The sequence below is a fragment of the Ciona intestinalis genome, chromosome 3 (genome assembly GCF_000224145.3).
Source record: "Ciona intestinalis chromosome 3, KH, whole genome shotgun sequence".
Taxonomy (NCBI): Eukaryota; Metazoa; Chordata; class Ascidiacea; order Phlebobranchia; family Cionidae; genus Ciona; species Ciona intestinalis.
The window spans coordinates 5,569,886-5,583,286 of NC_020168.2; the positions used below are offsets into that span (position 1 = coordinate 5,569,886).

General features: G+C 38.9%; 4 protein-coding genes across 4 annotated transcripts in view; all 4 read left to right on the forward strand.

The window, feature by feature from the left end:
* Positions 1–399, forward strand: part of LOC100181849 (betaine--homocysteine S-methyltransferase 1-like) — a 3,897-nt gene extending 3,498 nt beyond the window's left edge. The window contains exon 7 of the mRNA XM_026833756.1: positions 1–399. Within this exon, the coding sequence (XP_026689557.1) occupies positions 1–97 (97 nt within the window). The 3' untranslated portion in view covers positions 98–399.
* Positions 400–840: 441 nt separating this feature from the next.
* Positions 841–3,480, forward strand: LOC100184230 (G patch domain-containing protein 1). The gene has a single exon (XM_002128108.4). The coding sequence runs from the start codon at positions 891–893 to the stop codon at positions 3,324–3,326; it is 2,436 nt and encodes an 811-aa protein (XP_002128144.1). The 5' UTR covers positions 841–890; the 3' UTR covers positions 3,327–3,480.
* A 5-nt stretch (positions 3,481–3,485) lies between these two features.
* Positions 3,486–4,997, forward strand: LOC100181896 (saccharopine dehydrogenase-like oxidoreductase). Its single transcript, XM_002125638.5, has one exon. It carries the CDS (start codon positions 3,535–3,537, stop codon positions 4,789–4,791), a length of 1,257 nt encoding a protein of 418 aa, XP_002125674.1. The 5' UTR covers positions 3,486–3,534; the 3' UTR covers positions 4,792–4,997.
* Positions 4,998–6,312: 1,315 nt separating this feature from the next.
* LOC100184271 (protein asteroid homolog 1-like) lies at positions 6,313–12,569 on the forward strand. The gene is made up of 7 exons (XM_009859883.3): positions 6,313–7,060; positions 7,481–7,570; positions 8,636–8,754; positions 9,200–9,384; positions 9,440–9,616; positions 10,178–11,032; positions 12,081–12,569. The coding sequence occupies exons 1-7, from the start codon at positions 6,924–6,926 to the stop codon at positions 12,138–12,140; spliced, it is 1,623 nt and encodes a 540-aa protein (XP_009858185.1). The 5' UTR covers positions 6,313–6,923; the 3' UTR covers positions 12,141–12,569.
* The last annotated feature ends 832 nt before the right edge of the window (positions 12,570–13,401 follow it).

Below are 13,401 nucleotides of genomic sequence, written 5' to 3' on the forward strand. Positions count from 1 at the left end.
GTCAGATGCGGATTATTGGAAGAGGTTGGTTCCGGGAACAGGCAGAATGTTTGGGCCACCATGTGTGGAAATTGACGAGGATTGCGAAAGAGTTTAACTAAAGCCAGATCATTTGGTGCCAAATACAATTATTTCCCACCTGAAATGATAAAAAGAAGAATAAATGTGAAATACAAGAAAGCTGCGCGATAAAACGAGCAAACGTCTTTTTGTGTTTTTTATTTGGGTTTAAAAATGTAAAACAGTGTTCAAGGAGTATACTGCGATCCAACGCTAAACATTCTGGAGAAATCCGACACTGTATTCATATTAAATCAATACACGTTGGATTTTACTTCACTCTGTTTGGAACATAACCAGAGTGGAAAGTCAGTTTAAAACTGACGTGAAACAAGTTTTAACAATTGGTGTTTGATTATTAGTTAGCATTCACCAACCAGAAGCCTACTGTAAGCATAGTACACTAACAGTGTACTATGCTGTAAGTTATGGGTACCAGAAGCCTACTGTAAGCATAGTACACTGTTCGTGTACTATGCTGTAAGTTATAGGTAAAGTCACGTGACCAAAGTCGCCCAACCAAAACGCACGAACAAACGTGAGCTTATGCTGCGGAAATCCCCTAAACCGATAAATACATGAGTGAGCAGTTGTTGAACTTTGGACTAAAACGTTATCCGTATTTGCAGTGTCTTTTAGTACCGAGTGATTTACAATACACACGTATTGTCTAGTAATTTATATTCATTCAATACGGGTATCATTGCATTGTAGATCTAGTAATTTATATTCAATTAATATGGGTATCATTGCAATAACTAACTAAACACATGATATAGATAGCGTTTAATACCTTTACTTTTTTATTTCAGAACATACAGGTAACAATCATGTCAGATTCGGACGATGATCATCCGTTTGCAAAGTATGGGAATGCATTGAAAGATCTGGAAGAAGCAACATCTAAACCATCCTCGATACCTATCCATGAACAAACTGTTACTGATGAACAAGGCAGGCGTCGTTTCCATGGAGCTTTCACTGGAGGATTCTCTGCAGGGTATTATAACTCTGTTGGCTCAAAAGATGGCTGGACACCATCAGAGTTTAAATCAACAAGGTCGAATAAAACCGGAAAGAAGACGTTTACGCCCCATGATTTTATGGACACAGAGGATGTTTCGGACTTTGGTATTGCTCCTACATTGCTCCAAGCGAAGCAGAACTTCCAGCATGGCCAGAAAAGAAACTTGATTAACGAAAGGCAGTTGCAGGTGGAAGAGAAGAAAATGACACTGTCACTCGGAACAGAGTTGCTGGAGTCTCTTATTGTTCCAACAAGGTCAAATATTGGAAAACAGCTTCTATGTAAGTTGGGGTGGAAGGAGGGTCAAGGCATCGGTCCTCGTGTTGATAGAGCAAGGTATCAGGAAGAAAATGAAGATGAGATAAAGGAGCAGCCGAAAGTGTACGGATGTTACATTCCTGGAAGATCTATTCAAAGTTCAATTGAGGATACTTTTGGCCAAGAACCAATCACTTTTGCTCCGAAAGACCAAATGCCGGTTAAAATAATTGCTAAGGCTGATTTACATGGCCTTGGGTATAGTGGGATTAATCCAACCAATGCTTTGTTTATAAAGCAGAAAAAATCTTCTGGAGTCGAAGCTCGAATGAAGTCAGGAAGTAAGCTTTCTATTAAAGGCCAAGCTTTCGGTGTTGGGGCATACGAGGAGGAAGATGAGGACATATATTCTATGGACACCATGGAAAACTATGATCGGGTTTTAACTGCAGAGGCAAACCCTCAAGATTCATATGGGTGGACAAAGCCAAAAGCAATCGCCAGTAGCCACAAAGTTGAAGCTATTGAGTTCAACAAAAATGAAGCTATTACTGGGTTTATTCCTGCTGAAAAAAAGAAATTTGTTGAAAGGAAATGTTATTCTGCACCAAAACTTCCGCCTGACTTTGATTGCAATCGAAGGTTAAAGTTACAACACGAGGTGAATCGGATAAATGAGATGCATTTGTCACAGCCCGGAAATTTCCATGTACCTGCTGCAGTTACAACGGCACACCTGACAGCTAAGGAAAGAAAGACTATGCTTGGTAATGCAAATTCTAAAGAAAAATATGTTTCTGTGTTTGACTTCATTTCACCCGATGATAGGAATAGGATGGAGATGGCAAAGAAAAAACCAACAGAGCTTGGTTTTACTGCAGGTAAGAATGAAGAACCTGAAAAACTGAGTAAACCAGAGCGACCAACTGCTCCTTTGGTTGATCCAAAATCTCTTCGTCCGTTTAATAATAATCCTGAAAAACAGCGGAGATATGAACAGTATGAAAGGGCTGTACGGCAGAGGAAGACGGACCCTTATTTGGGCATAGACAGCGACCTCACAGAGTGGGAAAGAAATCATGAGCGACATGAGTTTTCACAACTTGCACAAGTGTACAGTCATCTAACTTCAAGCATGAAATCAAAATTTACTAAAGCCACAGATGAGGAACAGGAATTAACAACAGCTGTTAAAAAAGAGTCGTCCAAGCATGTATTTGGTATCATGACAAGAGACAGAATAGAGTGGCATCCTGATCCACTGCTGTGTAAAAGGTTTAATGTTCCAGACCCCTTTCCGAAATCCGACGTGGTAGGAATTGCAAAAGCTGTTCCGAATTTTGACCTGCCTTCTCTAAAGCACCAAGGTCCAGCAGAGAGACCGATTTTGGAGGACTCTGAACTCCCTCAGAATATGTTAAAGGAAATGCAGAAAGTATCTAGTGGTAGTGCTAGTAATGAAATAAAAAAGAACAATGATTTGAGTGAAGTTCAAAGTACAAAAGATAACGAAAATGATGAAACAGCAGAAGAAGAGGAAAGAGCTTCCATGGACTTGTTCAAGTCAATCTTCGCCGCATCCAGTGATGAGGAATCTGATGATGAGAATGAGGAGCAGGAAGATGACCTGGAGGAGCCTGAAAAGCAGAAAGTTGAAAAAGTTGAAAACCTAAGTTTTCCTCCATCCATGCCACATGTATTTACTCCTGTTAATAAAAAACTTTCAATAAATGAGGAACCTCAACAATCAACTTCTGATCTTTTAAAACCAAAGGAGTCATTAGCATCCCAGGAGAAGAATGAAGAAAAGGAAGAGGACTTGTTCGGACCTGCTCTTCCACCACCAAGGAAGGCAGGGACATTAAATTCATCAAAAAATGATGATTCATTTTCGAAGAGACACAAAGAAAAGCATAAAAGTCATAAATCTCATAAAAAATCTTCAAAGCATAAAAAACATAAAAAGAAACGCAATTCCTAAACTTACTCTTATTAGTTAAATTTAGTTATGTTTGAACAAATTCACTGCCATTTTTGTTTTTGTTTTGATTCATTTTCACATACAAAATTGTTTAAGCGTTACAAACTAAAAACAATTTTTTAAAGTTTAATATGTGTCTCTATTTTTCACAACAGGTATCGTATAGGTTCTCATTTCAGTAATATTTTATTAACCATTTGTGGTCATTATGGAAAGTCGTGATTTTGACTTTGTCATATTTGGAGCGAGTGGCTTCACTGGGAAGTATGTGGTGCAAGAAGTTTTCAAGCATTGCAAAACAGATGGTATTACAATGGCTGTGGCAGGGAGAAACAGAGACAAACTCACTAAAGTAATTTCTACTGCAGTTGGTGAAAACGAAGATGAAATTCAGGTGGAGGTTATTATAGCTGATGTGAAGGATTTTCAGTCACTTGTTTTGATGTGTAGCAGGGCGAGGGTGGTACTAAACTGTGTGGGGCCGTATCGATTTTTCGGAGAGCCAGTGGTCAAGGCATGCGTGGAAGCAAAGACAAATTACGTCGATATATCTGGAGAACCACAGTTTTTGGAGAACATGCAGCTTAAGTACGATGAAGCTGCTAAAGAAGCTGGGGTTATAATTGTTGGGGCTTGTGGGTTTGACAGTATTCCAAGTGACTTGGGTGCTGTGTTTACTCAGCAACAGTTCCAAGGCACTCTAAACAGCATCAAAGCTTACCTGTCAGTTAATGCAGGACCTTCAGGATATGGTTTTCACTTTACCACGTATGAAAGTGCTGTTCATGGAATCTCAGATGTGAAAAGTCTGTCCAAAATAAGGAAACAATTTGGACACAAACCACTCCCAACTGTAGGACCAAGAATGAAACGTGAAGGATTCATGCATTATTTATCTTTCGCGCAGAGTTACTGCATTCCGTTCCTTGGTGCAGATGCTTCTGTTGTCAAACGCTCACAGCGTTACTTCTGTGAAGAATTAGATGAACCTCCTACTCAATACTCCATGTACAGTTGCATTGGCTCCATGTGGAATATTTTCCTTATGATGGTTTTTGGAGGAATTTTCAAGTTCCTCGCTATGAGATCCTGGGGCAGGTCCCTGCTTCTAAACCACCCAAAGTTTTTTACACTTGGTTTGTTCAGCCATGAAGGTCCAACTAAACAGCAGCTTAAAGAATCATCTTTCAACATCGTAATGTTCGGGGAGGGTTATCCTACTGGCTCCTTTGACTCAAATAAAAAACCGAAAAAGAAAATAACAGTAAAAGTCTCAGGTCCTGAACCAGGTTATGTGGCGACGCCCATTGCTATCGTCCAATCAGCTCTCTGCATTATCCAGGAGAAGCAGAACCTGCCAAAACGAGGAGGTGTCTTCGCTCCAGCTGCTGCATTTGGAAAAACAAGTTTGATTCCACGCTTGCATGAAAGAGGAATCAAATTTGACGTCTTAAACCATTCATAGGCTGCACGAAACTCCAGGCAATTATGTGTAGAAATGTATTCCCATATACAGGTTTAATTGTTGTCAACATTTGTACACTGTAAATTTGATTCATTGTGTTTGTTTAATTACATTGAATCGGGTATTACAATTGAATCGGGTATTACAATTGAATCGGGTATTACAATTGAATCGGGTATTACAATTGAATATATCTTACATGCTAACTCATGCTTGTGATTATTGTTGAGGGTAACGAGTAAGGGGGGTAACAAGAAAGTATTTAATGAACATTCATCAAGACCGTAGCCAACGGTCGCTTATTCATAAAAAGCTTTGCACGTCAAGACCGTAGCCAACGGACGCTTATTCATAAAAAGCTAAAACTTCAGCTGTGTCGGAGTCGAACGTTGTATAATTGTATCTTTAAATTTTGTGTCCGTGAAGGGTTCAACTCCGACGCAGGCGAGAAGCTGCTCAATGAGTGATTTTCTTAAGACGTACTTGTGAAACTCACCTCAAAGCCCTAACGTCTAACCCTTCGTATGAAAAAATGGGGTAATTCCCATGAGTTGTACCCGATTCTTGTCTGCATTTGCTGTTGCAGAGATCAACTGTTAAAAGTTAACTTCAGAATGGGCATAAAGGGTTTTGAAAGCTTTGGCAACAGATATACAGATCGATGTTTCCAAAGTATCATGATAACTCAAGAATGTCTTTTTTTTGTTAAGGGGTAACGAGTAAAAAAGTAATTGTGAACATTAATCAAGTTATAGCCAACGGTCGCTTTTTATAAAAAGCTAAAACTGCGTCGGAGTCGAACCCTAGCTGCTACAAGTGCAATCCCGAACTTTATCTTTTAATTTAGTGGTCGTGAAGGGTTTAACTCCGACGCAGTCCTGAAGCTGCTCAATTTCCATCGGTTCTATAAACGTTGAAGGACTTTCATGTTGTTACCGCAGTGTTTGTATTGTAATAATTAACAAAATACCAACATACAAATGTTCCGTTTTGATATAGTACTGTGGGGTAAGATGGGACACTTAAAAAAATATGCCAAAACATTCCCGGTGTGAAGGCCCGGTTGGACCCAGAGTGATTTTCTTAAAACGTACATGTGAAACCTTTTAACATTGTCAGGCCTGTAATTTTGCTTGCGGATATTCTAGACTTTTGTGCAAATGGGCTATCCCGTTAAAATATCTACAAAAATGTGGTAGATAACTCTCAAGAGGCTAGGTACCTCTCGCCTCAAACCCCTAACGTCTATCCCTTCGTATGAAAAAATGGGGTAGTTCCCATGAGTTGTACCCGATTCTTGTCTGCCTTTTCTTTTGTTGAGATCAATACTTTAGTTTTGCTATTAGTCTGGGTTGAAGGCAACTGTTAAAAGTGAACTTCAGAATGGGCGTGGGCTGTAGACTGTAGAGGGTTTTGAAAGCTTTTGCCAAAGAGATAGAGATCGATATTATTCAAAGTGTCATGCTAACTCATGCGTGTGTTTTTTGTTGAGGGGTAACGAGTAAATTTAATTGTGAACATTAATCAAGACCGTAGCCAACGGTCGCTTTTTTATAAAAAGATAAAGCTGCAGCCGCGTCGGAGTCGAAACCCAGCTGCTACAAGTGCAATCCCGAACGGTGTATCTTTTAATTTTGTGTCAAGGGTTCAACTTCGACGCAGTCGTGAGGCTGCTCAATTTCCATCGGTTCTATAAACGTTGAAGGACTTTCATGTTGTTACCGCAGTGTTTGTAATGTAGTAATTAACAAAATATCAACATACAAATGTTCCATTATGATATAGTACTGTGGGGTCAGATGGGACACTTTTGGCACGACATACCTTTATACATAATATCCTGATCGTGTTCTAAACGAGTCGCACATTACACAGCCAGCGGGCCCGAAGGGAAAAAATATGCTAAAACATTCCCGGTCTGAAGGCCCGGTTGGACCCAGAGTGATTTTCTTAAAACGTACATGTGAAACCTTTTAACATTGTCAACCTAACGCCTAACCCTTCGTATGAAAAAATGGGGTATTTCCCATGAGTTGTACCCGATTCTTGCCTGCCTTTTCCAATGTTGAGATCAATACTTTAGTCTCGTTTCTTGTCTGGGTTGTAGGCAACTGTTTAAAGTGAACTTCAGAATGGGCATAAAGGGTTTTGAAAACTTTTGCAAAATAAATACAGATCGATGTTTCCAAAGTGTTACAATTCGAAACGAGATATTGGTTATAGATGGCAGCGAACTGTTTTACCACTTCTACGACGCTTGTGAGGGCAGGTATGGTAAAGTTAAACAAGAAATACATCTCTTTTTACTGTAGGTTTGTTATAGTATATTAAATCTTTATCATTGAAAAATTGTTGCAAACCTTAAAATTATGTTGATATAGTAGGGTGGGGTAAGATAGGACACCTTTAGCACATAATGTGTTTTAAACATTTAACAACGATCTATGGGAGTCGTGAGGATACGGTTATGCAATTCTTTGAATGCTCTTTGTTTACTACCAAATCGGACGAGAAAATAGAATGAAAATGTGTCCCATCTACCCCCACCCTACTATACATCTCTTTTTACGGTACGTTTGTTATTAAACATGTAGTCGTTTTACTTGCAAAATTATCTGAACTGCATCCCATCTTATCTAACTGCATCCCATCTTAACCCATAGTTCTACTAGCTTTTTTGCATCTACAGAGCGCCGCTCGACCAATTTCGGGAGCAAGCGATCAAGTTTTACACAAATCTTCGCACTTGTGGCATCAGACCAGTTATTGTGTTTGACGGGTAAATACGTGTTGAAGTTATAGAGTATTGTATAGAGTAATGTAAATTTACAAGAACCCTCGTGTAGCAATAACGACCACCGTCTTGCTTTTTATTCAGATCTCTTCTTTGTTTCAATAGAATAAAATATAAATGATCTTCGCTACCGTTTTCAAAAAAAAAATTAAACAAGAGAGCAAAGATCTAATGACTGAGCACGTATTAAACTAATTAGCATCGTATTATTTAACCTTTTTACTACAACGGGCGACTAAGCTCGATCAAAAACAAACCAGAAGTAACCAACCAAGTGGCTTTCAGTCGCCATTGGTGACTGTGGAGCAGTAGGTGGAATGTATTTATACATATGTTATAAATCATGAAGACTTATGATGTATGAGGATTGAGTGACTGGTAAAGAATGTATGTGTAAATACGTTTTGTACAACTCCTGTACCATGTGTTGACTTGTAAACTTACACTAGTTCACCTTGTCTTCGTTGAAAAACGTTTGTTTTCGGGAGTTTAAACAAACTGTAATTACGCAGTAATTAGGTTATGTTAGAATTTAATTTTAATCCTATGATATTATACTAAAAATAATGTTTCAATTACGATAAATAATAATAAGTCATTAACATGTGTCTTTCATACAAAACTCGCATTAATTGATAGTAAAGTTCAGATTCTATAAAAAAAGTTGCTTAACCTCACTAATAAACGATTTTAATACAGACACATTTTTTTAACCGGCGCCGTGGCAAAGTGGTTAGCGCGCCTGCCTGTAACCCAGTCGTAATGGGTTCAAGGCGCCTTGCTAATATGTGGCGTATGCATCCTTGGGCAAGACACTTAACGGCAATTGTTCCAACCTAGTGGTCACTAATGGGTTGTCCAAATTATCAGCCACACATAAAAAAAGAAAAATCCCCTATAAAAATAATTATCTCCAAAGTAACATATACATGGGTAACTCATAAGCTGGCACGAAGTGTATAAACACCCGTGTTATAACGACTGTCGTTTTCCGGTGACGCGAGGATAAAGTAAGTTACATTTATTCATTCCTACTTATTATTATCTTAGATTTAAATATGGGTCAAACCACGAAAAGGTGTTCAATCAAGCGGTAAAAGTTATTGCTGAAATGGAGCAATTCATTAAAGAAGAGAAAATAGACGGAACGAACAAGTTACCCTTTTGTCGTAAGTATAAGGTTTGTGTGCTCTTTATAAACGACGCCCCAATCGATAACTTAGAAAAGCGATTGAAAGTGTCTTTGTCACTCTTAATAAATATGAACCAGATGGACAGCTACAATAGTTATGCCTCTGTTGCCACGCAGGCTTCAAATGGTATATACTATAGACTCTATAGTATAGAGAGTGTATACATGCTGCAACTTTAACATAACTGTTATATAACCTTAGTCCCGCGATCCTTCGTTGGCTGGTAGCAAGACGACCAGAAATAAATAAGGGATTTAGGTGGTAACGGTATCCATTTTACCCCACAGTATGGTAGGCTATATTGTTTATATTAAGGGAGCTGTATATGAAACGAATGAAGTATGATATGATGGTAGAATGCCATTGGGGACCACTGCTACACATTTCGTAAAGCAATACTTCAAAACTTCTTGTATTATAGGTACGATCTTAGCAACGGTGAATCAAGAATTGGGAATTCCTTTTGTTAACGGTGTGGGAGATATGAATTCCAGCACAGCAGCAATTGCTAATCTACTTGGAGCCAAAGTGTTGGCGAGTGATACGGAGTATTGCGTGCATAACTTGAGTCATGGTTGGTTGCCAGTTAGATACTTCAAATGGAATGTAAGCCCGGTGTTCAATATTCATCCAGTGCCGATATCTTAACATATTTTTACAGGACGATGCGGAAATAAGCAGGGTAGGAGGCATCACTGCAAAATTTTACCACATCGAGCATTTTTCACGCCAGTATAATATCCCCACCAATGTGGTTTCGTACCTGGACATATTCTTCGGCAGAAAGTCTTACTTTCCGGAGGGATATTTTCAATCGTTTGTCGACCAACACTTTGGGGTATGATTGGGATTAGTTATAACAATAAAAATATTTTTAACAAATGAATATTTTTTTATAGTTTAAAACTGACATGTCTACGGGGTTAAACAACTTGCAGCGACCCGTTGTTTTTTACAACCTCAGTCAGTTGACTATATATAGACGCCCACCAATATAGATCGCAAAATAATCTATAGTGTAGATTGTCTCCCATATTGGAAACACAGTTAGTACACCTTTTATAATACGTACGGGAGATAATATGTAAGTTTTGTGTTTGCGGTTAGTCGTGAAATGTATTCAGGTTACTTGTACGGGTTTCCAATAAAACTACTATATATAGTTGCAGATGTTTCGGTTACATTCTGCGGCGCTTGCTCCCTGTACTATAGGCGCATATATATGTTCATCAGGTGATTCGGCTTAAACCCAGCATAGTTGGGAAGAAACGAAGCTTCATTTATTAAGTATTAAGTAATGCTATAACACATAAACATTATACCCCCAAGTTTGACCTTGGAAACAACCGTAAATATGTTTTTTTGGTAAATTAAAGTAAAATCTCTTTTTCCATTTCAGGAGCATGAGTCTTATCGACGTTATTTCGAAATTTTCTTCAGATGGATGGATGGTAATTACATCACGGATGACGACCTTATCGAAAGAATCGTCGCCTCCCTTGGGAACAGAGATGATCACCCCAACATCCAAGTACGTTTGGAGGAGCGCCTCGCATTCTTTCGCTATCCTCGGGTTCGTCAAATATTTCGTTTGAAAGTTAGAGAGCAAGTAAGAGACGAAGATATGTCGAACCTCCTTTTAAACAACAAGCATGATTCGGTGGAAGATGGAAATTTGAGGGAAAATTTACCACGCTTTGCCCATGATATACTGAACGCACCTACGGGGGGAGATGACCCTTACAAACGGTGTCTTCGAGTTTTCATGAGCAAACTAGACAAACCGTCACCCCACGACTCAACGAGAGCTTTGCGGCAACAAATGTACCAACTTTTGGTGAGAGGAGATGATTTGACTGTGGTTGAGTACGATAGAGTCGGCGTCAACTATATTGAGGTGGAACCTATCCGTGTGAAACGTCAAGAAAACCTGAACCCTGCGTTGGTTGAGGTGTCCAACAACCAGGAAAGAAACCCCGAATTCATTAAGTTTAGGAAGCAACATATTCTATCTATACTGGTTGGGGACGAAGAGGCAGTTCGTCAATTTAAAGAATCTTGCAGGAACATCAATGAAGAATTGAAGCTTCTGCTGGCATGTGGGGTGTACTGGATCAGAACCACGGCACCAGGAGATACAGCAATATCCGCACTTGCCTTCACTGTCAGCTTAATTTACTTGAAGTCACAAGGCGGTGTTGATCGTCATCTCATGCAAAGGATGAGGAGAGCTCATGCAAAAGATAAGATCATCGTAAGTTAACCACAAGTTGTAGCAGCAATATATCCTATATATTTCATTCACACAGTTTTCCGTAAAAATCTTAACTTCAGTATATATTCCACATTATATAATTCTGTGAGGTAAGTTGGGATACCGTTAGCACCCAAATCCCGTATTTCCTAATCCTGTTAATAAAATTAACCACGCATTTTTAAAGTCGCGGGCTTACGGTACCTTATCCGTAAATATTCGTTGTTTACCATCAATGATACAAGAAAACATAGTTAAAAACATGTTTAAAGGGCCTAAACACACTCAAATGTACATCGCTTTAATAGATAGAGTTTGTTTTTCTAATTCCAACGACACCTTACTTGTTTTAATCGGTTCTGTATAACCAAAGATATTCCAGCTCAAACACCGTGAAATTCATAAAACTGATTTGAAAGTTGCGTGGCGAAAAAATTGAGAAGTGTACTACCCACGTGACAAATCACGTCACAAAATTGTTGAAGCGTGGCCGCTCTCATTCAGAAACACTGAAAAAGGCGAGAGGCAGTGTTTTTAGCGAAAAACGAGAGAACAAAAAAAACGCTAAAAAGCACAAAAAAACGCAGGTTTCGCTTTTACGAATGAATCAGTCACGTGACTAGTACGTTCCTACGTCACAATCACGAAGCTCGTAGTAAAAAAAGGATAGCGCTAGAGATCACTGTTTGAGGACGAATACCTACGCCAGAGAGATCACTGTTTGAGGACGAATCATCACTGTTTGAGGACGAATACCTGTATACTGGACCAATTTTAATAGAGATCACTGTTTGAGGACGAATACCTATATACTGGACCAATTTTAATAAGCAAAGTATTTTTGGAATCAATAAAACAGTCGCTTTATGAATTTACCATAAAAAATAAAAGTGACGTGGGGTGTGTTTAGGCCCTTTAAATGTGCTGTATGCCTTTTTAATGTGCTAACTTAAAAATGTGCAAATGATTCCAACTCCCCGGGAAAAATTACACATTAAGGCATAACTAACTCTCAACGACACTTGCAAATAATGCAATCCCTCCACAGGTATCCGGATATCAACACGGACTACATACAGATATCCGGTCAATGGTTACTTTGCCTTGAAGAAGTAATCGCGTTTAATGGAATTCTCGATGAACCACTGGTCCCGCCTCCTATGGGGAAATGTTTTAACTGCTCATTCTTTGAGGCGTGCATGGCAGAGGTCAACAGAGACACGCTGGTAGAAGTTATAAAGCAAGAGATTGAAGTTGGCGAACTCTACAAGGCCATCATGCGCGTGCTAAGGCTTGCCTAAATTGACAAACATTTTTAGCGGACGATGCTTGCATTTGTTTGAACTTATTCAATACTGCCATGATTTTAGTTATGCACTAATTCTGTATACTTTAACGCTTGAATGCTTTCTTAACTGCCTGTTTTACTGTATAACCACCTAGTTGGCCTAGTAGTTCATTTTCTGTATTGTTATGACTGTAAATAACATGATATATACATGTAGCTTAAAATAAACGGATATTAGTACAATCGAAATGCGGAGTTGATAAAAAATATTTTTATATTACGCTCATATGGTGATTGAAACTACGACGATATTGAGTGGTCGCCAGCAAATTGAAAATCCTCATTCTAATTAAAAACAATAAGTCACCACACACCTGTGTTTGATCATTGATCTGCTGGTTGTTGCTGTTTGGTGGTCTACATTCTATTTAAGTTACGCACCCGTGTTTTACTCTTTGGCTAAATATTCCAAACCTAACTCTATTTTTCATACAGCATATTCGATCAACCAAGTTTCGCATTAGATCTTCACTTAACGCGCAGTCCTGACTCAACTGCATCGAAACTAGCTGCAACCTTGCACGCGAATAGCACAACCAATTATTAACGCGCGTTTTGCTCCCGAGGCAAGAAACGCGCTTCCGCAAGAAACGGGCGCCCCCTTCCGAGTTGATCAGTTTTATATAAACTGTTGTTTTAATCGAAAAACAGGTCGTTCTTCTACTAATATTTAACATGCTTCCGATATTAGATTAATAAGATTAAGTTTAAATAGATTAATATTACAAAACTAAAGTAGTAGTGAAGAATCCACGAGTACGTTACAGATCAGGTTGGCGGAAACTATTGGAGGTTGGTATATAGTTAGGGGTTAGATATAGTGGAAAGAGGCTAGTGGTTATAGGGGTTAGATGTGCTTATACGGGTTAGTGGTTGGTGGTTACGTTTAACGGCACTCTGCCAATGCGTGATAGTTTTCTCCAAACAATTTGGATAAAATTTCATGAAGGTAACGTTGTCACGTTTCGATATCTATGTTGGAGTCGTGAATAAATTCTCCATTCAGGGGCTTTACCTATGT

Coding starts and splice junctions, on each gene's coding strand:
- LOC100184230 (XM_002128108.4), top strand. CDS start 891: ATGTCAGATTCGGACGATGATCATCCGTTTGCAAAGTATGGGAATGCA.
- LOC100184271 (XM_009859883.3), top strand. CDS start 6,924: ATGGGCATAAAGGGTTTTGAAAACTTTTGCAAAATAAATACAGATCGA. Junction 7,061..7,480: donor TACGACGCTTGTGAGGGCAG/GTATGGTAAAGT, acceptor TTGCATCTACAG/AGCGCCGCTCGACCAATTTC. Junction 11,033..12,080: donor ATGCAAAAGATAAGATCATC/GTAAGTTAACCA, acceptor ATCCCTCCACAG/GTATCCGGATATCAACACGG.
- LOC100181896 (XM_002125638.5), top strand. CDS start 3,535: ATGGAAAGTCGTGATTTTGACTTTGTCATATTTGGAGCGAGTGGCTTC.